The following is a 26,873-nucleotide window of genomic DNA, read 5'->3' as shown; positions in this document are numbered from 1 at the left end:
TGATAAAAGGAATGCTCGAGTGTCCCGTTTTCAAGAAATTTCTCAAATAATTTCTCGACATTTCTAGGTTTAAAAAAAGGACCAAAAATTTGTGGTAGATGTTTTTGATTATTAATCCCTGTATTAATGTATAAAAATACTATAACACAGTCTATACGAACCAATACAGAGTTAGTGGATGCCACTCAAGACTCCAATGAGTCCACTTCTAAGACAAATAGCTAAGAGCATAGGCATGGACAGAGCTCGTCTCAGCTCCAAGTGTCAAAATGAGAAGAAAGAAAGTCCTATCAGCCACACATTACTGCAAGACCATGTGCATTGGTATATAACTGCCTCAGCCCAGGCTCCATCCAGGTCCAATGTGTTTCGCTCTGACCCCCAAGCTTAGTCACAATTAGGCTCCGGTGGCAGAGCCCAGGCTGAGGCTGTCATACACCTATGCACAGGGTCTTGCAGTGATGTGCGGCTCATAGGACATTATTTCTTCTCATTTTGACTAACTGATGTAAACCTAAAACAACAGGCTTAAGGTGATATTAGAAATGCTCTAAAGAGGTACTACCACCATTTTAACATACCTTTGTCTTCCAGGATTTATTGAGAACTTATCCACATCATTGTCAAAGGAAGTAGTAATATCATCAAGGCACCCATTGTCTCCAAATGCCCCCCACTCCATATTGATACACATCCGTCCCTCGACACCTTCCAACACTTCCACATTCCTCATTTCCTCCATATAACAAGCATTAGTTCCTGTTCCTGTAAAAGACAAGAAACCTCAGCCAAATAAATCCAAATGTGCACAACAAAAACTCACTCAATTTGATGGCTTATGCTAAAATATAATTTATATACAGCACATCTTACCAACAATCAGTCCAATCTCACAGGCTGTATCATCATATCCACAGGACATCATTGTTCCCACTGTATCATTCACCAATGCTACCACACGGAAATCATGGTTCTGCCCCAAAAAAAAAAAAAAAAAAAGAAGAAGAAGGGGGGGGGGTTCACCATTAACTACAGAATGGAATTTCATACACAAAGAAGACAAATTGAAAGTACTATACATGGGTACATACGTTTTTACGACTGGCTGCCTCCCTAAGAAGCCTGACAACATCTTCCCCTACACATCCAGATGCACTGAAACCCTTTGTCCATGAAATTAGGATACCCTGGAAAAGAAACACCATACAAAAGCTTTAAATGATTTTTTTCCAGACCAAGACACAGAGGTTTCCATTTTCTATTCTGCAAATATTAGTTTTCTGGCTGCCATGCCTATCCTCTTGCTTCAATACTTTGTTTCACTTAACTAAAACAAAATATGAAAATAAGGGATGTCAGACTTCAATTTTACAGATATGCATGCTTCTTGCTGGTCAGCGACTCAATGCTTATTGAGTCTAGTTGGTCAGTGCACTACAGACAACCAGCACATTCAGAGGGGGATTGACAATGGCAGTCCCCTATGTGTGGGTCAGGAAAGTGTTGCGGTTATTATGGTGTGCATTTCTGAAGGGCACACCCACTCAAAACTGATTAAGCAACTCTAAATGAACTTGAGCAGGCCATAGATGAGTCAAGCACTCAACAAAAATTCTTGGCTGTTCACTTTTCGCATCATTAGTGTGCCAGCAGTGACACTCAATGTTCAGGTCTCAAACGAAAGTGCCTGATCCAAAATGCTGGATTTTGTTTAGAAAAACTAAACAAATGATGGCCCAATCGTATGTGCCATTTTGTTTTTCAAACAACAAAACATTTTGTTTGTTTTCGACTCGTCATTGGCCTGCTTTAGCTAGTTCAGAACATTTTATTGCCCTCACAACCCTCCAAAGAATAGAAACAATAGGTTTTGATAAACCATTTAAAAATGAACCAAAAAGGTTGTCAGAAACCTTTAGGAAAAGCTCAAAACCAATGTTTAGGTTTTATTTTATTACATTTTTGTAATAAAACTGCATAGAGGTAATTGCTTAATTCTTAAGGTACATCATGACATTCTACTTCTGAATGTGCTAAATATGGTGCATATTAGTAGATGGACAGTACCTCCAAAAAGCATCTTACCTGATCAAGGCTGGTCTGCTTACAGGGAAAGGAAAATGTGAAGCCTAAAGGTAGTTTCTTTCCTTGAAGGCCAGTGTCTTTCTGAAATTCTGTGATGCAGTCCACAATGTGATCAAATAGCTGCACAGATCCAAGATTAAAACACAGTCATGAATCATATATTTATGACACTATTTCAAATTCCACTGCATCAATGTAATGAAATAAGCAGACCTAATATATAGGACAGAAAAGACTGGAAACTTCCCTGAGACACAAGCTCAAAACAGAAAGGCTAAAAAAGGTAGGTATAGGTCCCAAAATGGATGACTTCACTGTGTTGACAATTTTCATACTATAGTCCATTAAGATGATCTGCACAACCGCTATTGCTCTTAAAATCTTGCATTTACTTTGAAAGCCATAGTGTACGATTACAAATACAGCAAGTATGTGTAACTTGCTGTATTTGTAATTGTACACTGTGGCTTTCAAAATAAATTCAATATTTTAAGAGCAATAGCGGTTGTGCAGATCATCTTAATGGAGTATCATTTACAGCCGAGCAACTGTGGATTGAGCACCTGTAAACTCTGCTGAGCGATTGAATGGGTTGCAGCACCAATACTTGGTTTTATGAGATTGAATTTTCATACTACACAGACAAGGTGTATAAAAAAGGTTTGTAATAACTTGTTCCAAAAAAGGTGACCAGACCCCATCTTACCCAATTAAACATACACAACAGTTGATATTGAGTCTCCTGCCCAGAACAATGTCCACTGGTAGTGGCTTAGGTCTGCAGAGTCAATGGAGGACAATTCAAATTACTTGAAAATGCCCAGTCTAATTTATTGGACAAATTTTACTCTTTTTTTTTTTTTTGCAAGATTTGTCACATTTTATCCTCATCTGTTATGGCATACCATAATAAAAGTTTTATCAATTTCATGGTGTCAACTGTCTTTGCTTTTCAGAGATGTACGTACATTTATAATAGTTTAACAGTGCATTGATTTACAGAAAGCTTAAAATTTTAAAGAAATGTTATGTTGGAACAAAGCAATCTCAAAAATACATTCTCACCACATGGCTTTTTATTACTTAAAATAGGCAACCATTTCATCAGCGAATACATTTGCAACAATTTATTATTAACAGCAGGAAGGACCTTCTATTGACAGAACAATTTTGCTGAATTGCCCTCAGTATATAACATGGTGGGTCACTATTCTAAAGTGAAATGGGGTTGAATAATAAATGAATAGAACATGTTCACTCGAGTGAATGAGGTGAAGCCAAGTGAAAATTCACCTTGCAAATAATCAAGTAAAAAGAGATGCACATTGGATCTCCTTTGCAAAATGAAAGTTTACTTAGCTTCACCTCATTCACTAAAAATCTGTGAAAATCCACTTTGCAACGTAAACCTGCTCTACTCCTAAACCAACCCCAGTTACAGGAAGGACCAGGAATATACATTAATTCAGAAACTGAATACATTACATTGTTCCCTAAATGAGGACAAGAGATGTATGTGCTCCTGAGACATTAGCCAAGCTGTATTTTTTGTCTATTTTAAAAATATGCTCCTAGACAGATAACGGACAAAATGCCATGATCAAATGGTGCTCATTTCACACCTCTGCTTTATTGCCTGGAGTCCTTGTAAATAGCACACTTCTTCTGCTGATCTGTATCTATATCTATATCTTCACTTTCAGATCTCCCAGTTTAATTAACTTTTGTTCCTTGATGTCAGCTCTACTTGTATAAATAACCAAAAAAAAAAAAAAAATCAAATACTTCTATATACATCACCATGCCTTACAAAAATTAGTACTATCCAAAATTTGTACTATAAACTATATTCAATTCATTAATGTGTTGCCTTTTTTTGTTTTGCTGCCATTTAGCTTTTTAAATCAATTTTATGGTGCAAAGTGGGAGTTTAGAAATTTGTATAAAATATTGGAATATTCTAGCAGAATTTGGACATCCTAGAACACAAAAAGGAAGGGAATGTTAGGTTAAATCAACCACTGTCTAAAATTTGTACATTACAGATTTCAAAATATCATTGCTCTTAAGAGGGAGATACATACCCCTTCTCCAGTCCCTTGAATCACTTCAGTAGGCAAGGTAAAGGTCTTGCTTTTCATCTGTACGCCACCCTCATTTTTCAAGCCCACATTTACACACAAAACTCTGAAATTGGTACCACCTAAATCCAGAGCAATGAATTCTCCAACTTCTGTAATAGGAAAAATTAAATTCATTATCTCAAGCAGAGCCCAGCATAAGAAAAAAAAATCATCCTCTGTTTAAAAATGGCATCAGCCCATGTAATGTAACCAACCTTTGTCGCGCCAAAATAACAACATTGCCACAGCAGCACCACTTTTGACTAATAAAAACTAAGTGGATATTCATGAAGCACAACAAAGCTGCCATTTAAAACACCACTTAATGAGTAGGTAGTAAATTCCACAGAAGCCAAAGATTTTTTCATGGCACATAAATCATGAATTACCATAGCTGCTAACCTCCCGTTAAGGTCAGACTGGACAGTAGTAACTTATTAAAAATATGAACGTTTGTATTAATACATGTTGCCAAGCAGAATTATTCATAGCCAATGTCAGAGTTCAGCAATGGCAGCCTCTTTTTTTGGTTTGTTTTTAAAGCAAGGTTACCCAGTGTCAGCCACCAATAAACACACAAAAAAAAAAAAATTACAGGAATGGAAAACGGATTTTTATATATATATATATATATATATATATATATATATATATATATATTTATGTTTAGTATTGCCTCTTGCTGTGTAAAGTTGTTTGTGAATCTGTTGCAGAAATTTCTTATCGGATGTTCCTGCCAGGGACAATACTTCCTGTTGAATTGCTAAGCCACTGCCTCTCAATGAACAGCAACACTGTAAGCCAAACAAGTTCAGTTAGTCATGGAGTTTTCTATCAAGTCTGAAAATGGGTAACCCGAGGACCTACTGCAGGAGTGTGCACAGCAAGCCGTAAAGGTTGCTGTTACTTTTGTAGGGAATGGTTTAGGCCCATCAGCCTGAAACAGGAAATGTTGCTACTGGCAAGATCACCAGGTAGGAAACTTAACAGATTTACAAATAGGAATTGCTGAAGAAAATGGTTTACAGTGAAACATAAATGTCAAACATACTGAATAGGTTTTGGGTTTACAATTAACTAGCTTCTAGGTTGTCTGGGGGAAAAAAGGCATTTAATTCATGGAATGTCACTCAGCTTTACGTAGGCTGGTCCAATCATAGCAGGTTTAGAATCCATAACCTATAATTTCTCATCAATTTTTAGCTTTGAGGATAGATTGACTAATTTGTCTCCCATGAAAACAAAGCTCATTATACATGATTTTGTGGAGATTGATCAATATTTGACAGTTACCTGTTCCATCTGGCGTAGCGCGTACATAGGTGGGAAGCATCTTCACAGTAGCTCCAGGCTGTGTCTGCCTATGTAGACCAATCTCCATTTCATTACGCATACGGCCTTGAACCTCCTTTAGCTTTGCTTCGGACATAAGAAAAGGGGCTAAGATTTCATCAATGTGCTTTCTCTGGGTTGCAAGCCTTTGAGCTACAGCTGTTACTATGGCAGTGCCCTTTCCGCTTCCATCCTCAGAAACCAAAAACTTAACTTGACATCCTGGAGCAAGCTCTCTCAAAGCTTCATTGAGGTGTTCACCAAATCTGAAAGATATACAGAGAAATAATTGTGTAGAGATCACTAGTTTAATTGTGTAGCAATAAGACCTATAATTATGATAATGCCAATCAGTATCAAGGGGAAAAAAAAGTGACCACTCAAAGTTGTACTTTTTCTAAAAAAATTAATAAAAGGGTAGCATGTAACATGCCTCCTTAGATAGGTATTAAAGACTGTGTGCAATTTTTCCAACTGCAAGTCATTGTTATAGTGTTGGAAAGAACAGGGAAAAGTTAGAACTTTTTCTACTTATGCTTAATTCCTTGGACACCAGGAGAGGAAAAACAAATCCCAGAGGAATGTTGTACTGTCAAAACAGTTTTCTTGGAGTCCATTCAGGTACACAGTAAGTCTTAACCTCCATGTTATACTGCTGCCTATAGGAGTATTGTATACTGACAAGAAAAAAATACAAAATGAAAAATAAATAAATAAATGTCCAGACAAAGATAACCCCCTCTCACTATTAGCATGTCCCCCACTTTAGTAGCAAAGCAGTACCAACAGCATGATACAGAAAGAAAAACACAAAACCAACCGAAAAGGGGAGAAACCATATCCCTAAATGGACTCCAAGACCTTGGAACATCAAAAAGCAGTCTGACTGGGGGATGGGAAGAATAGTTAACATAGTAAAACCGATGTTTTATACCAGAAATATCAAGGACACTTAACCAGTCAAGTATCAAAGGGGAAGGAGAAAACACAATCCTCTTGACAACAAGTTTGGAAGCTGGTTTACATAACGCACCCAGAGTGGTGTAACAAGAATCTCAAAAAGGAAAAAAAAAAAAAAATCACCCTACAGTGTCCCATCTGGGATGGCCACAAAAAAAAGTTAATTGCTGTAGTCAGAGTCAGTAGCCAAACAAGGAAGAAAAGATCCTGTCAGAGAACTGAAGCCAAAGAGGGACAGAATAATTGTGTCCTGCTTGAAGAGGGGATCAGAGACTGCCCTAGGTCAGAAGAAAGGCCTAGGTCTCAATTTGCCTGATACCATTAAATGTCCAAGAGTTCCAAGCATGGAAAGGCTTTCAAGTCAGATGCTTATCTTACATGGCTACCAGGAAAGAAACCCTGTAGGGTGAAAGTATAAATAATTCCAACACATACAAAAAGGTGGCTCCTAAACAGCAGAGAGAACCAAAGCTTGATTCCATGGAGTTACAATGAAAAAAATGGGGGAAGGTATATGGGAGCTCCCAATACAAGGTTTTGTGTAAGGGATGGAAGGTTACCATTCTTAACTAAAAATAGCAATGAATAATCCAGATGTTATGGTGTTGAGAATCATACTCTAGCCTAACCTGCATGCACAGGAAGCCCCATTATACATAGATGGAGTATTCAATCTGTTAGGGCCCATGGAGCAACAGTTAGAAGCCTTACCAGGTTGGCAAAGTACATTCACCTGGGGTAATCCTGAGCAAGGGAAATTGTCATAAAAGCAGATGAAGAGAGGAAGGCATATAGATATCAGAGGCACCAGAACATCCACTGCTATCCCCATTTGGTGCATTGGTACCTTCAAAAGGACATATGACAAGCCCCAGCAGCCTTGAGTGCGAGTATTGTCCCCTCTGTGTCTAGAACCAGACATATTTCAACCATGCAGCAGTAAGGCAAGTAATCACAGGGCATGAGGCAGGGCCTTGAGTACTCATAAAACCCAGACATCTGGCAGTAGATGAGGTGAGAGGTGTCACTGTAGGTGGGCAGCAGGCATGAACTTTGAGTCATAAATCCACATGGCTCTTCTACAAGCAGGAGCAGAAGTGGCGAGATGCTTCCTTGGTACTGCAGGGTGGGAAATGGCATTGTGCACAACACTTCACTCAGCATAGGATGTCAGCACTTAGTCCAACATTATTAACACCTTCCATGGCAAAAAAACAGGAAATTAAAAAAAAAAAAAAAAGTGCCCAGCAACCTTCACAGCACAGTAAGGGTTGAGGCAATGCCATCAGTTCAAGACCTGGAAAGTACTTGGGATTAATTTGTTACCAGTACATGGTCCAGAAAGCACCTTACACTGAACCCAGTGCTTGAAGGTCACTTCTAGACTACCCATGCAATGTCCAGTCAAGCAGCATCCAGGTATTGCACCTTAAAAGCCAGGTTGAGGATGGCAAAGCCAGATAGCTACAATCTGGAAGATCGACTCCTCGGAACAAATACACTCAGCTATACTGCACCACCACCACTCCTCCTCCCCCCAGAGCCGACGTGCGTTCAAATTGCCAGAAATGGAAGTGACGTCAATACATATACTAAACCATGAGAATCTTTTATTTTGACTTAAGTTGATTTGGAATTGCGAAATAAATGGGGAGAATATAGAGAAAAAAATCCACTGAGACCAAAAATCCTGGTGATACAAAGCGCAAGTGTCCTTTTAAGTAAGGGGTCATGGATGATTGGCGAGTGTAATATTATTGACACATGGTGCTGGAACACAGAGGAGTTCCGCAAAGATATTTATTAAGCACCAGAAGAATTGATTTTGGCACATTTTGGTGGAATTCAGCTATTGGTACAATATACATTAATGTATGTGAAGTGCCAGACCATTACTTAGTTATTCCATCCTAACAACTGTACTTTTAACTTTCTCCATCAGCTCATCTCCCAGAATTATCACCTTTTGTATCACTTGACCCTCCCTTTTAGATTGTATGCTCCAATGAGCAGGGTCCTCTGACTCCTACTGTATTCAGTTGTATTGTAACTGTACGGTCTGCCCTCATGTTCTAAAGTGCTGAGAAAACTGTTGGTGCTATAAAAAATCCTGAATAATAATCCCTAAATCCCAGCCCACCCCTTACACAACCCAAGATAACCTCCACCCTGGCGATTTGACAATTAACACCTTTATTTATTTCAGGTAATTATATAGCGCTGTCAATTTACGCAGCACTTTTACATATACAGTGGGGATCGAAAGTTTGGGCACCCCAGCTAAAAATTTGTATTAATGTGCATAAAGAAGCCAAGGAAAGATGAAAAAATCTCCAAAAGGCATCAAATTACAGATTAGACATTCTTATAATATGTCAACAAAAGTTAGATTTTATTTCCATCATTTACACTTTCAAAATAACAGAAAACAAAAAAATGGCATCTGCAAAAGTTTGGGCACCCTGCAGAATTTATAGCATGCACTGCCCCCTTTGCCAAACTGAGACCTGCCAGTGTCATGGATTGTTCTCAATCATCGTCTGGGAAGACCAGGTGATGTCAATCTCAAAGGTTTTAAATGCCCAGACTCATCTGACCTTGCCCCAACAATCAGCACCATGGGTTCTTCTAAGCAGTTGTCTAGAAAACTGAAACTGAAAATAGTTGACGCTCACAAAGCTGGAGAAGGCTATAAGAAGATAGCAAAGCGTTTTCAGATGTCAATATCCTCTGTTCGGAATGTAATTAGGAAATGGCAGTCATCAGGAACAGTGGAAGTTAAAGCAAGATCTGGAAGACCAAGAAAAATATCAGACAGAACAGCTCGCAGGATTGTGAGAAAAACAATTCAAAACCCACGTTTGACTGCACGATCCCTCCAGAAAGATCTGGCAGACACTGGAGTTGTGGTACACTATTCCACTATAAAAAGATACTTGTACAAATATGGTCTTCATGGAAGAGACATCAGAAGAAAACCTCTTCTACGTCCCCACCACAAAAATCATCGTTTGAACTTTGCAAATGAACATATAGACAAGCCTGATGCATTTTGGAAACAAGTTCTGTGGACCAATGAGGTTAAAATTGAACTTTTTGGCCGGAATGAGCAAAGGTACGTTTGGAGAAGAAGGGGCACAGAATTTAATGAAAAGAACCTCTTTCCAACTGTTAAGCATGGGGTTGGATCAATCATGCTTTGGGGTTGTGTTGCAGCCAGTGGCACAGGGAACATCTCACGAGTAGAAGGAAAAGTGGATTCAATAAAATTTCAGCAAATTTTGGATGGTAACTTGATGCCATCTGTGAAAAAGCTGAAGTTAAAGAGAGGATGCTTCTACAAATGGATAATGATCCTAAACACACCTCGAAATCCACGGGGGATTACATCAAGAGGCGTAAACTGAAGGTTTTGCCATGGCCTTCACAATCTCCTGACCTCAACATAATTGAAAATCTATGGATAGACCTTAAAAGAGCAGTGCGTGACAGACAGCCCAGAAATCTCAAAAAACTGGAAGACTTTTGTAAGGAAGAATGGGCAAAGATACCTCAAACAAGAATTGAAAGACTCTTGGCTGGCTACAAAAAGCGTTTACAAGCTGCGATACTTGCCAAAGGGGGCAGTACAAGATATTAACTCTGCAGGGTGCCCAAACTTTTGCAGACGCCATTTATTTGTTTTCTGTTATTTTGAAAGCGTAAATGATGGAAATAAAATCTAACTTTTGTTGACATATTATAAGAATGTCTAATCTGTAATTTGATGCCTTTTGGAGATTTTTCCATCTTTCCTTGGCTTCTTTATGCACATTAATACAACTTTTTAGCTGGGGTGCCCAAACTTTCGATCCCCACTGTATATTGTGCATTCACATCAGTCCCTAACCCTCAAGGGGTGTACAATCCAAGGTCCCTAACTTACATTCATACATACACATACTAAGGCCAATTTAGACAGGATCCAATTCACCTACCAGCATGTCTTTGGAGTGTGGGAGGAAACCAGAGTACCCAGAGGAAACTCACGCAGACACAGAGAGAACATGCAAACTCCAGGCAGGTGGTGTCATGGTTGGGATTCGAACCAACGACCCTAGTACTGCCAGGCGGAAGTGCTAACCATTTAGCCACTGTGCTGCCTTAGCTGTGTATATCAAAGCACCAACACCTATTCAGGCTGACAACAATGGGATTATGTACCTAGAACAGTGTTCTACAACTGCACACCTTCCATCTTGGACAATTAACATCTGCACATTCTATGGTGATTTGATTAAGTGTGAATTCAAATGCTGGGGAGTATCTTCCTGAAGGAATGGCTTGGTAAGCTAGGAAACATCTTCAACATTACAGAAAAAAACATTCAGTTCAATGTAACTACCTACTAGGTACACTTGAATAAATAAGAACCTTTACAGACATATCCAGTTGTATTGATCTACAGGAGATCAGTAGCTGAATGACAAAACACTCCTACAGGTGATAAAGTGGGGAAGGGCAGAGAGGGAAAAGCAAAAAGGAAAAAAAATATATATATATATGAGAGTGTGGGAGGAAAGGATAAAAAGCATGGGCAGGAAAGGAATAAAGCAGGTTGTAGAGACAGACGTAGGGGGATAAAATGTGAGGGAAAAGGAGTAAAGCCTTGTACCCACATTCAATATTGGCAGATTCAGAAGGAAACGGTTCCCCTGTAAAAACACAAAGGCACAGTGGTGGAGGTCGATGCACCAACATCACTTGTGTTGGTAAAGCAATCTGACTTTTCTTTCCTCTCAGTCAACGCTAGGTTGAACAAACAAAAATAAAACCCACCACCACTGAGTGTATGTAACCATATTTAGGGGAAAGGAGAGGGTAGAAGAGAGTAGAATAAGAAAGAAAATGTAACGGGGGGAGGAGATGGGGGAAGGATATGGAACAAAGAAAAATAAAATGAAGTGATATAAAAAGAGAACCAGAATATATCTTCAACTAATTCTGGTGGCTCTGAACTGCCACTGTCAGATGAACCGAGTGCTGACTTTGACTTTTTTTTTTTTTTGGTGTTGCACAACACGCTGTTCCACACATGGGAAAAAAAAAAAGTGGCCATAGCACCCCCTTAAAGTCAACACAGTGCAAACTGCACTCCCCACACCCGCCTAAATATGCCACTGTAAAAACAACTTAACTGACAATGTATTTTACAAAAGTTATTGTTCTGCTTGTCCAGCTGTGTCCAATTGTTTTGTTCCACAAAAAAAAGGGGAAAATTGACTGAAAGCAGCAAGTAACTAGACCATCATACTGCAGAGTGCAGTTGCAGACACAATATGTATTGCGCCCCCCCCCCCCCCGCGCAAAAAAATAATAATTTAAAAAGTATGCAGGGTGTACATAGCACCCACTCCCTGTATGTGCTCCTATTGTATTTTTTACTGGCAATTATTAGCAAATAGCTGGCTCTCAAAAACAAAGTTTTTAAAACACCATTTATAAGCATGATGCACAGATACAAAGAAGCATCATTGTTACTTACAAACTTTCTTCTGAAGAGGTAAGAGGTGCAAACTGGAGGGAAAGGGAGTGCATGCTGAGCACGTGGCACCCTAAATACGGGTGTAACATGTTCAGACAGGTGAACTTAGCCTTTAACTGGCTAGCATCATATTGCACAAATTTAAAGCAGAATGTCGCCTAAAAGGGGGAAGTTCCGCTTGTTTGCTCCCCCCCCCTCCTTCTCTAAGTTTTACCACTTTTTTGGAGGGCGAGTGGGGTGTGGGAGACTAAGTATGACTCCCCTTCTCCCGCAGCCTTGTGGGACACATCACAGGTCCCAGAAGCCTCAAGGACTATTCGCAAAGCGCAGCATGGCTTGAACATGCACAGTGGGAAGCTGCAAGCAGTCACAGCTGGCTTCCCAAAGTAAACATGTGGTGCCAGGGACCTGAAGAGCCGGCTCCGTTGAGGACCATGCTGGTTTACTGGACAGGTACATGCCAGGGCTTATTTGTCGCAAAGCAAACAAGGCGTTTGCCTAGGGCGGCACTTTTCCCACAGAAGTGACACTTAGGACAGGGGCTGTTATGTAGCTTACTGTCAGGGATCCCGGCGTCTCGGCGGTGCGCGCATGCGCAGAGCGCCGACTCGTCCGATCCAGCGAGCACTGAATCCTAGGCGATCGCGGCGGCGGCCGCGCATGCGCACTAGCGATCGCGGCCGCACCAATGAGAGCACAGGGCGGCCTATTTAAACCTGCCCTGTGCATCTCCAAATCGCCTTCTGGTCTTGCCCTGTTCCTGTGTTCCTGGTTAATCCTGTGTTCCTGATACCTTGTTGCCGACCCAAGCCTGTCCTGATCCTGCTGTCTTCTCCTGCTCTGACCCCTGGCTACGTCCTGACTATTCTTTGCCTGTTCCTGATTGCCTGATCTCCCATTACTGAACCCGGCTTGTGACCCGTTATTCTTCTGCCTGCTGCTCTGCACTGTCTGCTCCGCTGTACTGACCCGGCCCGTCTGACCTCGCATACATCTTCACGTCTGGCTCTCACCTGCTCTACGCCATTGGCGTCCGCCTCTACCACAGCTGGTATTCCTCAGGGGTCGCGACCTGGTCTCCGGCTGCTTCAAGTCCATCCCCACCATCAGGGGCTCTGGTGAACCAGCAGACTGAGGCTTAGACTCCGCGCCCTGGGGAATTCTGGCCAGTGGGTTACCGCCAGTCGGTTGCTGACACTTACATATGTCCCACTTCGTTTCGATCCACGAATTCACTGCTGGGGGAAGGGTAGAGAGGGTGTCGAGAGTCTCACTCATTTCCCGGGGGGATGATGGATCACAGATACCATGATGTGGCCGGGAATTTTCCTTCTCCTGGGTGACGTGCCAACCCATTCCTCTCTTATCTGGCCACACCCCCGGGATCACTGGGGGTCCTATGGCAGTCTGTCCCTCCCTCTGCAAGCTCCGCCTCCTCACCGGTGATTGGCCGCTGGATATGTAGACCATGAAAAGCACACCGGCAAAGAGGAGGAGCCGAGCGGCAGCATGAGGAAGTTGATCGGTGTGAGGGAGCAGTCGGAGCCAGTGAAGAGGAGGAGAGTGGCCGGACAAGGAAGACAGCTGGTCAATAAATGTCTGTGCCGTGCGGCCAGGATCTGGGGAGAGCAGAGGATGCTGCTGCAGGTATGCTGGCTGTGGAAGGAAGAAGGAGGGATCCGGGCCTGGATGAGGGGTCAGCAATGCAAGCATCATTGGTGTCAGTGTGGGAGGAATAGTGCCCCATCATTGGTGTCAATGACACCAATGACGGGACACTACTCCTCCCACTGACACCAATGATGGGGCCAAATATATGCACTCGTTATCCGCTTTTAATGTACAGAGAAGAGATGGAGCTTTAACAGGAAGAGGTGGAGTTTACAGATGAAGGGGTGGGTTTTAAATAAGAAGGGGTGGGGCAAATTTAGACGGGGAGGTGACAGATTTTAGTCTTGCCTAGGGCAGCACAAAACCAAAAATACACCACTACTGTCATTCTTAAATTATATAGCAGCATTTGTAGCTGATGACTTTCTTTTTTTGTTTCTAGGGTGAAGAACAGCTTCCAAGGAGAAGCAAAACAGCAAAATCCTATCTTTAAAAAGTAGGATAAAGGGGTCACACCAGCCAAACTTGCCAAAGGAATCAAATATTTCTCTGTTTCTGGAAGATTTGTGGGGGGGGTGCGGGAGAAGGACCTGGACAGGAAACCACGTGTCAGGGATCCTACCGCGGTAGCCTCTAGCACTCCACAGACTGGACTCCCCCAAGGCACGGAATCTAAACTCCGACCTGCTTGTTCACCAGGGCCCGATGGTGGGGATGGACTTGGAGCAGGCCGAGACCAGGTCGCAGCCCCTGGGTTCACCCAGCTGTGGTAGCAGGTGTATAGCAGGTGAGAGTCTGATGTGAGGAGGTAGCAAGAGCAGCGTCGGGCAGGCCAGGTCGGTAACAGTGGTGGCGGCGTAGTACAAAGTCAGCAGGCAGAGGGATAAACAGGTCACAAGCCGGGTTCGGTAGCAGGAGATCAGAACGTGCAGGGTTAAGCAGGAGAATGGTCAGACAAGCCAGGGATCAGAGCAGGAGACAGACAGCAAATCAGGATCAGGCAGGGTCGGCAACAAGACAATCTACTAATCAGGAACTCAGGAAACAGGTAAGACCATACGGCAATTCACTGCAGCCTAATCCGGTTTTAAATAGGGCGCCCTGATTGGTGCCAGGCTTGTGTGGCCGGGCACACTGCGCATGCGCAGACCCGCACTCGATCGCGGCAACCACTGGGGTCCCTGACAACAGGTCTTGTTCCCTCACCATGACATCTACCCTGATTTATGCTGGGCAATGTAGTCACCAAGCCATTTTCTATCACAATGCCCAACACAAAATCTAAAAACATTACGACCAAAGCTGTTAGGCGAAGTAAAAAGTTAGGAGGTTGAACAAATCCAACAGACTTTATCCATAACTTAGAACTCAAACATTTATACTGCTATAAAATGTTTACAGAGCGAAAGTTAAAGCCTTCTTACTTGGGGTTTGTTTTGTAGACAGATCCATCGACGCCCACTGTGACTCTACCCAGATAGTGCTGGCGATTGTTCTTTATGCGGCTGGCAACTGCAGAAAGTCCAGCAGCACACAGCCTGGCAGACCTCAAAGACACCGCACTGCACACACACTTTACCTGGACACAGTCCTGTTCACTTGGCTTTAGACCCAAGGCAGCCAAAACACTTTTAGTTTTCTCAAAAGGAAAATTGTCACTAGAAGGGAGAAAGCACAAATATTTCACATACATGCTGCTAGTTTTAAATGAAAATATAAAACTTTTCCCTTAAACAAATAAATAACAAATCAAATAGACAATAAAATAAAACCAACATAAAAAACATAAAACCATAAAAATGTCCAAAATATCAAAATATCCAAAAAATACAAAAAATAATCCCCACAGGTGTAAATGATAATTTTCTTTCTTCTTTCATCAAAAACTCCTTCTCAATACCCGCAAATCCTGATGACAGTACACCTCAAAAAGAAAAAACTTGACATAGTGTCATACCTTTTAAATAATACAACACACGTGCCACTCACTGTGCAGCATGCAAAAATCTTTATAAATGTGTATACTCTATAGAGGAGTATCTATACACATGCAAATATTCTATAGTGAATATAGATATAAGTGAAACACTCTCACATAAAAAAGTGTCAAAAGCACAATGTGTAAAAAACAGCTCCCAATTATCACTGCAAGTGTGTATCACCACACCCTGTATACATCAGTGATCCCCTAAACCCAAAACAACACTCTCCAACTCATATGCTGATGGGTAATTACCCTATATAAGAAACATCAGGGCAAAACACCACTCTGGGTTAATCATCTCCTCATACCGATTTTATCCAATGCTAGGGTTTTTCTTCCATTATCCTCAAGAACATCCACAGTCACAGATAGTATATAAAATATCCTCCTTTATTGGTAACTCACATAAAATCTGGGTGAAAACAGCTCCTCCTCACAGGGATACAAATGTGGACAGATTCAGGGAAACATTGGCCACATGTTCCCACTTCCAAGATGGCCGCGATCGCACTTCCGGTCAACGTCGATACGTCTGAAGTCACGCGTTTCGTCACTTCCTATGACTTTTTCAGAAGTAAGAAATAATCCTGTGGGGATTATTTTTTGTATTTTTTGAATTTTGGATATTTTGATATTTTGGACATTTTTATGGTTTTATGTTGGTTTTATTTTATTTTATTGTTTGATTGTTATTTATTTGTTTAAGGGAAAAGTTTTATATTTTCGTTTAATTAGCCTTCAAGGGTGGAGGTGGATAACTTTTCTGGGATACTATAGGGTGATTTGTTGCTGTGTATAAATACTGCTAGTTTTGTTGAGCTATGCAGAACGGTCATCAACGTCTGGAAAAAAATAGTTCCATAACCACCAAGTGAATATATTTTCCAGACTTCCATGTAGGAGCACCACATTGGCAGTGACAAAAATGCTTTGCAGCATATGCTGGGCAACATTTATCATTATGTACAGTATTGCCTGTGCTTAGAGTTGGCACAATGATTAAAAAAAAAAAGTTTTCCCTTTAAAACCCCCCATAAACCATCAATAGAAATATAATTATGGCATAAATGTATTGTTGCAAAATGTCGATCCAGGTTAGGACCAGTAGAACATGTACTGTGCAATGCTAAAGGATAGGGGTATTGCATTGGGTGCCTATCCTGTGCTGTACAGATTCCATTTATTGAATATTCAACCCAATATAGGTATATGAAAGGATTAAGAGACACTGTTAGTAATAATCCAGTGCAATATTTGTAATACTAACCTTTCAAATTGATTTAACACCCTTAAATATTAAAAAAAATGCAATTTTTTGAACTTAAAACATTGATGCAAACATCACTCACTTCTCAATGTCCGACACATCCTTAGTTCCAAAGGTTCCTTTTTTAAGAAGCTGCTGTGTTGACACACCACCAAAGAGTAATCCCTGACTGGTCAGTTTGACAAGCACATGACGCACAATTTCTCCCATATACATTCCACTAATCATTTTGTCAAAGCTGTGAGGAAACAATAGGAATGAAGGCTCATTAAATCAACATCAGCAGTTTAGAATACATTTGTAAGATAACTTGCATTCACATACATAAAGTGCTGCAACTCAGAGGCATATTATCAACATCCTCTGTCCAGATCAGATCCTGATCAAGGTACGTTTGCATTTTCCATTGTTTAGAAGGGAAGGAAGGAAGGAATGAGTGGGAGCACCTCACCGAGTTTTGCACCCAAAGAACAGGAAATAACCCGCCTGTTTAAAATATACTCCTTTTCTGTTGTGGTTTATAGCATAATTCAAGTATGAGACTCCATATCCACAAATGCATTAATTATATCCACTCACCTGCCTGGTACACAATTGCTAATCTTAAGTACAGTTATCTGTGCCCATCACAAAAGAAAAAAAAAATCAAGTGCTGACCTGACATTATGAGCACATTACCCATAAAACCAATAATGTAGTTGCCAATGTGAACATTTTAACCATGCATAACAATGCAAATGGATTTTATTTTTTTATTAGGGCCCCAAAACACTATACCACATCTGGGTATACCTCAGATCTGATATTTCATTCCAGCAGCTATAGATCTACCACGTTGTTGATTCTGCTTTTCTCTGAGCTAGCCGGCACAGTGCTGCACCTGCACTAATCTGATTTATAAACCTATATGGGTGGATGATCATCCATAAGCAAATTTACAGCAGTTCATAGAAGGTCCACAGCTGCTAGAATGGATGTTTGATCGGAGGTGTACATTTTTTTTTTTTTAACTATCATCAAAATGGCTGGATAGGGCAAGTATAGAAATCTGACAATTTACGTTCCAGTTGAAGCCTGTCCTTTATAGCAGAGGTACTCCACATTTTCTTAGCAAAAGAGCCAGTTTTCTGTCTTTCAGGCTTTGGAGTGGGGGGATTGTGGCCAGTAGGAGTAGAAAATGCCACTGCATCAGTGGGCATAAACAATGTTCCATCATTGGTTTTAATGGGAGGAAGAAGACCCTATTGAGGGCATCAATGGGAGGAATAGTGCTATTGATGGTGTCCCATCATTTGTGTCAGTTGGTGGAATAGTGACCCAAGGGCCAGTTAAAGACAAGCAAAAGGGCCACATCTGGCCCCTGGGCCACAGTTTGGGGTTGCTTTGCTGCTTCAAGCATTGGATTATCTTGACCGTATGCATTACATTATGAAATCTGAAGACTATCACAGAATTCTAAGGTACAATGTAAGGCCCAGTGTGAGAAAGTTGGGTCTCCATGGGTCTTACAGCAGAACAATGGCCCAAAGTACATGTCAAAAAGCACCCAGAAATGGTTTAAGACAAAGCGCTGGAGAGTACTGAACTGGCCAGCAATGAGTCCAGATCTCAATCCCATAGAGCACCTGTGGAGAAATCTCAAAACAGCAGTTGGAAAAAGAAACTCTTCCAATCTGAGAGGCCTGGAGTAGTTGGTGAAAGAAGAGTGGTCCAAAATTCCAGTACAGAGGTGCAAGAAACTCATTGATGGTTACAGGAAGCAATTGATTTCAGTTATTTTTTCCAAGGAATGTGCTACCAAAATATTAAATTGAGAGTGGCAATTATTTTTTCCAGTCCATTTTTGGGGTTGTGTGTGGAATGTGTCAGATTTGGCTTATTGTTTGTCCACTTTTGTGTGTCATACCAATACAAACAAAAGAAATAAACATGAGAATGCCTAAACATTTGTAATTGCAACAATTTTCTGGCCGAAGTGGTGTATTATCTGACAGACATACAGTTGTGCTCAAAAGTTTGCATACCCTGGCAGAAATTGTGAAATTTTGACATTGATATTGAAAATATGACTGATCATGCCAAAAAATGCTCTTTTATTGAAGGGTGATGATCATATGAAGCCATTTATTATCAAATAGTTGTTTGGCTCCTTTTTAAATCATAATAACAGAAATCCTCCAAATGGCCATGATCAAAAATTTACATACCCTGGAATGTTTGGCCTTGGTACAGACACACAAGGTGACACACACGGGTTAAAATGCCAATTAGAGGTTAATGTCCCACATTTGTTGCTTTTTAAATTGCAATTAGTGTCAATGTATAAATAGTCAATGAGTTTGTTAGCTCTTATGTAGAAGCACTGACTAGGCTAGATACTGAGCCATGGGGATCAAAAAAAAAAAAAAAAACCTGTCAAAAGTCCTGCGTAACAAGGTAATGGAGCTTTATAATGATGGAAAAGGACATAAGATGTCCAAAGCCTTGAATATGCCAATCAGTACTGTTAAATCACCTATTAAGTGGAAAGTTTGGGGATCTCTTGATAAGCCAAGGTCAGGTAGACCAAGAAAGATTGCAGCCACAACTGCCGGAAGAATTGTTCGGGATACAAAGGGGAAACCCATAGGTAACCACAAGAAAAATACAGGCTATTCTGGAAAAAGACAGTGTGGTTGTTTTGAAGGAGCACAATATGGGCAGCACAGTGGCTAAATGGTTAGCACTTCTGCCTGGCAGTACTAGGGTTGTTGGTTCGAATCCCAGCCATGGCACTACCTGCCAGGAGTTTGCATGTTCTCCCTGTGCCTGCGTGGGTTTCCTCCCAGTACTCCGGTTTCCTCCCACACTCCAAAGACATGCTGGTAGGTTAATTGGATCCTGTCTAAATTGGCCCTAGTATGTATGTATGAATTTGAATTAGGGACCTTAGATTGTAGGCCCCTTGAGGGTTAGGGACTGATGTGAATGTACAATATATATGTGTAAAGCGCTGCATAAATTGACGGCGCTATATAAGTATCTGAAATAAATAAATATGATGACTCAACAAAAATGTGCTGCATGGTCAAGGTGCCAGAAAGAAGCCTTTACTGAATCAATGACACAAAAAGGCCTGGTTAGGCATGTTAAGGTGTTGTCAGGCATATTGTAACTGGGATTTTTTTGTGGCATTGGTGCAGTAAAAGCTTCTGGCACCTCGACCAAACAGCTAATTTTTGTTCAAGTATCACCATATTGTACTCCTTAAAAACAACCACACCATCTTTTTCCAGAGCAGCCGGTTTTTCTTTTGAGGTTGTCTGTGGGTTTTTCTTTGAATCCCAGACAATTCTTCTGTCTGTCTGTTATGGCTGCAATCTTTCTTGGTCTACCTGAGCTTGGCTTGGTATCAAGAAATCCCCGAAATTTCTACTTCTTAATAGGTGATTGAACAGTACTGATTGGCATATTCAAGGCTTTGGACATCTTTTTATGTCCTTTTCCACCTTTATAAAAGTTCCATTACCTTGTTATGCAGGACTTGACAGCTCTTTTCTGATCCCCATGGCTCAGTATCTAGCCTAGTCAGTGCTTCCATGTAAGAGCTAACAAACTCATTGACTGTTTATACACTGACACCAATTGCAATTTAAAAAGCCACAGATGTGGAACATTAACCTCTAATTGGCCTTTTAGCCCGTGTGTGTCCCCTTGTGTGTCTGAACCAAGGCCAAACATTCCAGGATATGTAAACTTTTGATCATGGCCATTTGGGGGATTTCTGTTATCATTATGATTTAAGAAGGAGCCAAACAACTATTTGATAATAAATGGCTTCATATGATCATCTTCCTTCAATAAAAGAGCAGTTTTTGGCATGATCAGTCATATTTTCAATATCAATGCCAAAATTTCACAATTTCTGCCAGGGTATGTAAACTTTTGAGCACAACTGTAGGTCAATATATATATATATATATATATATATATATATATATATATATATATATATCTCACACACATATACACACACTATATTTATTTACATAATTCTTTGCATTACCTATTGCGATTCCAGTGTCCCAGCGGGAGCTGATAAGTCAACAAGCCTTTTCTTCCCCCTCCTGCTGCTGGTGTTGCAGTTACATAGTTACAACAAACCATTTGTGACCGTATAGTTTGTTAACCGTTGCTATATGGTTATTTCCACTTTCTCAGCATTTTGTATTTATGCATTAACTGGGCACATATCTCCTAAACCTTCATTCTGTGGTTTACTCTCTTGAACGAGCTTAATCCAGCAGTGTGACTAAAGAATTGGGTCTCTTACATTATCCTATATGGTTAAAATATGTCTGAACCCAGAGTGTAAGAGGTGTCCGGAGGCTTACAAAGTCAGGGCAACCACTGGGGACAAGCATCAAGTGTCACTTGAGAGGGTAGCACTACACTGCATATACTGTTCCAAAACCATGCATCCTCTTGAATTGAAACACCTGCCACACCACCTGTGTTCTCACCAACAGCTACACTTCCACTGTCTTTGGTCCTACCTAAAAGAAGGATAAAAGATAGAGAGAAAACTTAATCTTTAACCCTGTGATGCTGCTAACAACCCCACCCCCTCCAGCCAATTCATTTCTACTATACATTTCTCCACTGAATCTTTGGGAGCCATGGTAACACAGAACAGAGAACTTCATGCAGGACTGCCTTTGTTCCCCATTACATTGTGAATTGACTGTAAATGAATGCAACCACCATTTCTAAGAACTGGTAATCTGCATTATTACATTTTAGTTTTTAGGTTTAAATATGCAACAGAAATTACCAAGCAACAAAGACCAGCCCTAGCTCCCAACCAATAACCTACTTCAATTATCTTTGTGCCATATCCCCAGTTATTCATCCTACTGAAACACCCACTGCCACCTCCACTGTCCCAGAATAACCCATTTTAACCTTAGCTGACCTCAGTTCCTCCTGTGTAAAATCCTCTGTGTTAAGGCCACAGCTCGTTGCCTAACCTCTTGTGAAAGTTAAAAGGGCTCAGTACTCACTATTAGTTCTATGAATGGGCACCCACTAGATTATGGGGAACTTCCCTGTCAATCACCATTAAAGTGCTTAACTAGTTACAAAATACTGTGGTGACAATAATTCCCAATAGTTAATCACTATAATAAGTAACAGCAAAAGCATGCTTCATAATCCAGTAGCTACCCATTCAAATAAAGTATGAAGGCAGCACTAATGGGCAAATAGTTGAGAGATGGTTGGGAACTGTAATTCACCAGCAACCAACTATAGCTTAATGTTGGATTGTTGCATGTTGTATCACAGGGGAAGATGTCCATGCTTTAACCCACTCCTGCCTGGAACAGGGGTAGAAATTCTGTCCTAACAGTATACCAAGGGCACAGCATCCCCCCATGGGAGCACCTGTCAGGGTGACCCTTCCTAGCTTGACCGATACCTGTTGACGGTCCCGTTTCAGGTTTTACACCAACAGATCCTGCTTTGTCCCTTGGGTACAAATTTAGTTTCCAGGAGATATCACCACACAGATGTTAAGAGAAGTATAAATCCACATCCGGAATGTCTTAGCAGTTTATTGAAGCGATAGAAGCAAAAATATTTGTAGAATTTAGCCATCTCTTTGAAGATAGTGGAACTCAGCTTAAGTTATGAACAATTCACCATAATTTAGAGAGATGTGGCATTAAGAGAGAGACAAAAAGATCCATTACAGAAAGGCTGCCTAGAGTCTGGCACTCCATGGCAGGGGAAAACAAGTAGTCTGCAAAAAATAATGTCCTTATTCAGTTAGCATACCCTTAGGGAAGAAGTCTCTAGCAGCATAAGGGCCAAATGCCTACATACTGAGCTGGACTGGTCCACCCACAGAGAGAACCAGTAATCACTCTCCGCATAGAAACTAGAGAACCTTTCTAATATATCTTTACCCAGGATACCCTTCTCCTTGTGGGGGGGGGGGGATGCTAACACCTAACTCTACCAGCTCTTGAGCTTAGGAGGGAATTACAATAACCACATAAGTTTTAAATTTTTTCACCAACAGAAGACTGAGCAGCTTAATAATGTAACAGCTGTCTTAAGGCATTGATGAACAATGTGCCACGATTCCCTAGGTGTTGCCTTTACAGTGGATTGTATAGAGATGTTTTAATATACAGGAGTCTAATTTATACTCCCATATTTCGTTCTCTGTCTATGTTTCCCATAACCACCACCTCATCAACATTTAATCCCTACACTAAAGGAGGATACAAAAAAAAAAAAAAAAAAAAAAAAAAAAGTCTCCAAAAAGAAAAAAACTCTAAATGCATCATGACAGCCAACAGTCGGAACCCACTCCACAAATTATCCTATTCACAAATGGTACATATTTGCTAGGACAAATAAAAGACTCATTTTATTCCAGTTTTCATCTCACCGTTTTTTTAAATTAGTTTCCTTCAATTAGTAGCTAAAAAGCCAAGGATTCCATGTACTGTTAGTAATGTAAGTAAGCTTTATTTAAAATTATATAAAGAAATTAGTTTAGAACCTTTGCTTTACATCTTTAAAAAGACGCTTTGTCCAATACTTTGTTGCACTGTGTGACCACTGACACAATTACATTTCCTTTTGAGGTTAACATGAAGATATTCCATAATGGTAAAGTTTGCGAGCAGTGAAGTTCTGTAGTACTTAGATCATTTTGCTTCAGCTAATTGGAGATCAACATAGTATAGAAATAGTATAAAATACAAGAGAGGATTATAATTAGCTCTTAGAAGTTCAAAGACTCTGCTGTGTATTAGTTCTTACATTTGAAGATACAGAGTTTGCAGTTCTGAAAGCACCTTCCACTTTTCCCTGTGTAGTAGACATTTGGCTGAACACGACGACTCTGTCAAACTTCTAAAATGAATGCTGTTCATGAAATATTCCAAGTGTTTTCAACTGAATAATTTACATGACTCTTGTTTTTAAGATATGCTAAATGTGTTAGATACATTACATCAACATAGAACTAGTGCAACACTGAAACTAATTTATAAATTGCAAGTTGTGATTCACTAGAGGCTGTGGAACTGCATTTTCAATCTTGACCAGTCTATAGAAGTCACACAGTTTCAGGCCACCAACTCTACTTTAAAAAGGAAACCTATGAGGAGTGAAATACAGGGCTGCCATTGTAGACCACCATCTAAAAATACTAGTTCCCTGTGTTCAATGGTCAATGTCAGTGATTCAAAGTACTAAAGCCAATGGAACAGCATGAGAGCCAGGTAACATTTTCAGTAGAGACAGTAAGTAACAGCCTCTGTATATTCTCACCACAGGTTTTGAACCGATATAGCTTAGCATAGCTTAATGCATGCAATGCCAAGCTTCTGTTTCTAAAGTGAACAAAATCCTCTTGTATCAAAAGAGGTATAGGGGAGAGAGAGGGAGGGGGGAGAGAGAGGGAGAGAGGGGGGGGAGAGAGAGAGAGGGGGGGGAGAGAGAGAGAGGGGGGGGAGAGAGAGAGAGGGGGGGGAGAGAGAGAGGGGGGGGGGAGAGAGAGAGAGGGGGGGAGAGAGAGAGAGGGGGGGAGAGAGAGAGAGGGGGGGAGAGAGAGAGAGGGGGGGAGAGAGAGAGGGGGGGGAGAGAGAGAGGGGGGGAGAGAGAGAGGGGGGGAGAGGGAGAGAGAGGGGGAGAGGGAGAGAGAGGGGGAGAGGGAGAGAGAGAGAGAGAGAGAGGGGGAGAGGGGGAGGAGAGAGAGGGGAGAGAGAGAGGGGGGGAGAGAGAGAGGGGGGGAGAGAGAGAGAGGGGGGGAGAGAGAGAGGGGGGGAGAGAGAGAGGGGGGGAGAGAGAGGGGGGGGGGAGAGAGAGAGAGGGGGAGAGAGAGAGAGAGGGGGAGAGAGAGGGGGAGAGAGAGGGGAGAGAGAGGGGGAGGAGAGGGGGGAGAGAGAGGGGGAGAGAGAGGGGGAGAGAGAGGGGGAGAGAGAGGGGGAGAGAGAGGGGGAGAGAGAGGGGGAGGGGGGGGAGGAGGGAGAGAGAGATCTTTTTAACCCTGTACAAATTAGTAATACCTCATCTGAAATATGCAGTTCAGTTTTAGGCACAGATTCACAAAAATACCATTGGGGAACTGGGGAAAGTACAGAGAAGAGCAACCTTTGAGGCACTGAGAAGATCAGCTATGAGGAAAGATTAGTGGAACTGAATTTATTCTCTCTTGAGAAGAGGAGATTAAGGAGGGATATGATCAACATGTATAAATACATCAGTGGTTCATATAGTGAACTCGGTGTAGAGTTATTCACCCTGAGGTCATCACAGAGGACAAGGGGGCACTCTTTACGTCTGGAGGAAAAGAAATGTAATCTTCAAAACACGGAAAGGTTTCCTCACAGTGAGAGCTGTGAAAATGTGGAATAGTGGAATGTGGTTCTGGCCATCTCAGTGGATTGCTTCAAAAAAAGGCCTGGATGCTTTCTTAGATACACAGAATTTAACTGGATACGAACATTTATAGGTAAAGTTGATCCAGAGAATATCAGATTGCCTCCTGGGGGATCAGGAAGGAATTATTTTCCCAGCAGGAGCAAATTGGATCATGCTTTGCTGGGTTTTTTTGCCTTCCTCTGGATCAACTGTGGGTATAGGATTATAACTTTTTTTTCCTTCTATGGTTGAACTGGATGGACTTTTGTCTTTTTTCAGCCAGACTATGTAACTATATTGTGGTGGTTCTAAAAGTCTAGGCCCCCTAATCTTTTCTGCCATTGTGGCTTTTCCATAAGACTTGAATAGAGAAAAACACCAACTATATAGTCATGTTCTCAAAACCTAGTAGATCAGACAGCACTGAGTTACCCCCATTAGCCATCCAAGTAGCAACACAGACTCTCAGGTTTTCCTGGAACCCACAATTTCAGTCTAGGCAGAATGGCATTGTGACTTCTACCATTCAAATAGTATGGTTATATCTGAGTACAAAGAGTTTGCCAATACAAACTTAGCAACAATAGGATAAGTGTCCTACTATTGAGTTCTGGTGGGAGGGAGTAAACTGCCCTGACATTAGGACCAAAAAAAAAAGAAAAAAAAAAAAGAAGAAGATGATCTAGCTAGAAACGAACTTTATGCATGTATGCTTATAAATTTCAGCTACTTCAACAACAGGTACACAAAGTGGACAACAAAAACCTCTAAGCTTCTTATGCGCTACATGACAGACCATCTCCTTCTGCTGCTTGGTAATAAAAAGGAGCAAGAGCAAAGGCTACATTAGTTTGTAAGAAACTTACTGTTAGAAATGGTGTACAGCTGCTAAATAAACATCTGTGCACAAGTAATATATATACCAATAGACATCAGATGATAGGGAACCATGGGGAACTAGAAGTTGACACAAAATATAGCTGAAGACCCTTGCTGACAGAAGTCAGGGTATTAACAGGTTCTTAATGTTTGCTACCATAAATGCCCCGTTCAGTCGCCATCCATCGCCATTTGAACTCAGACACAGTTTATAGGACTCAGCTGTTCTAGAGTGACAAGCAAGAATAGCAAACCTACATTTGGTGTTCAAATTGTTGGTGTCAAATGATAGAAGGTGAGCTTGGGTGATTAGGAAGAATGAAATCAGTTCTTTGCAGCACCTACCGTTGTCTTCCAGGTTCACTAGATGTTTGATCCATCTGTGAATCATACTCAGTTACAATATCATTTAGTGTCCCATCATCTCCAAGTGTTCCCCATTCCACGTTGATACACATTGTACCTTCATCGCCTTCCACAGCTTCCACGTTGCCCATCTCCTCCATGTAACAGACATTGGTACCAGTACCTATGGATAGACAGCACGACATAGTACTACAACAGCTGCTGCAATCCTAGACCAGCACAAGAAGAGCTCTTACTTACCAACAATAAATCCAACTTCACAGCTGTGGTCCTTGTAGCCACAACTCATCATTGTTCCAACTGTGTCATTGACAATGGCAA

At 41.1% G+C, this 26,873-nt stretch overlaps 1 protein-coding gene across 1 annotated transcript in view; it reads right to left on the bottom strand.

The window, feature by feature from the left end:
- LOC149429352 (hexokinase-2-like) overlaps nucleotides 1-26,867 on the bottom strand; it is a 32,713-nt gene extending 5,846 nt beyond the window's left edge. The window contains exons 1-10 of the mRNA XM_089666511.1: nucleotides 26,793-26,867; nucleotides 26,532-26,715; nucleotides 16,969-17,124; nucleotides 15,060-15,293; nucleotides 5,502-5,806; nucleotides 4,170-4,318; nucleotides 2,086-2,205; nucleotides 1,092-1,187; nucleotides 874-973; nucleotides 582-765 (exon numbers count right to left, since the gene is read on the bottom strand). Of these exons, the coding sequence (XP_089522637.1) occupies nucleotides 582-765; nucleotides 874-973; nucleotides 1,092-1,187; nucleotides 2,086-2,205; nucleotides 4,170-4,318; nucleotides 5,502-5,806; nucleotides 15,060-15,293; nucleotides 16,969-17,124; nucleotides 26,532-26,715; nucleotides 26,793-26,844 (1,580 nt within the window). The 5' untranslated portion in view covers nucleotides 26,845-26,867. The remainder of the gene's footprint in view (nucleotides 1-581; nucleotides 766-873; nucleotides 974-1,091; nucleotides 1,188-2,085; nucleotides 2,206-4,169; nucleotides 4,319-5,501; nucleotides 5,807-15,059; nucleotides 15,294-16,968; nucleotides 17,125-26,531; nucleotides 26,716-26,792) is intronic.
- Between the last annotated feature and the right edge of the window lie 6 nt (nucleotides 26,868-26,873).

This window comes from Staurois parvus, unplaced genomic scaffold (genome assembly GCF_062004578.1).
Source record: "Staurois parvus isolate SC_StPar_1 unplaced genomic scaffold, SC_StPar_1.0 ptg002748l, whole genome shotgun sequence".
In the NCBI taxonomy this organism is placed as follows: Eukaryota; Metazoa; Chordata; class Amphibia; order Anura; family Ranidae; genus Staurois; species Staurois parvus.
Note: the sequence above shows the minus strand (reverse complement) of the source record. Positions and strands in the feature narration are given on the sequence as shown.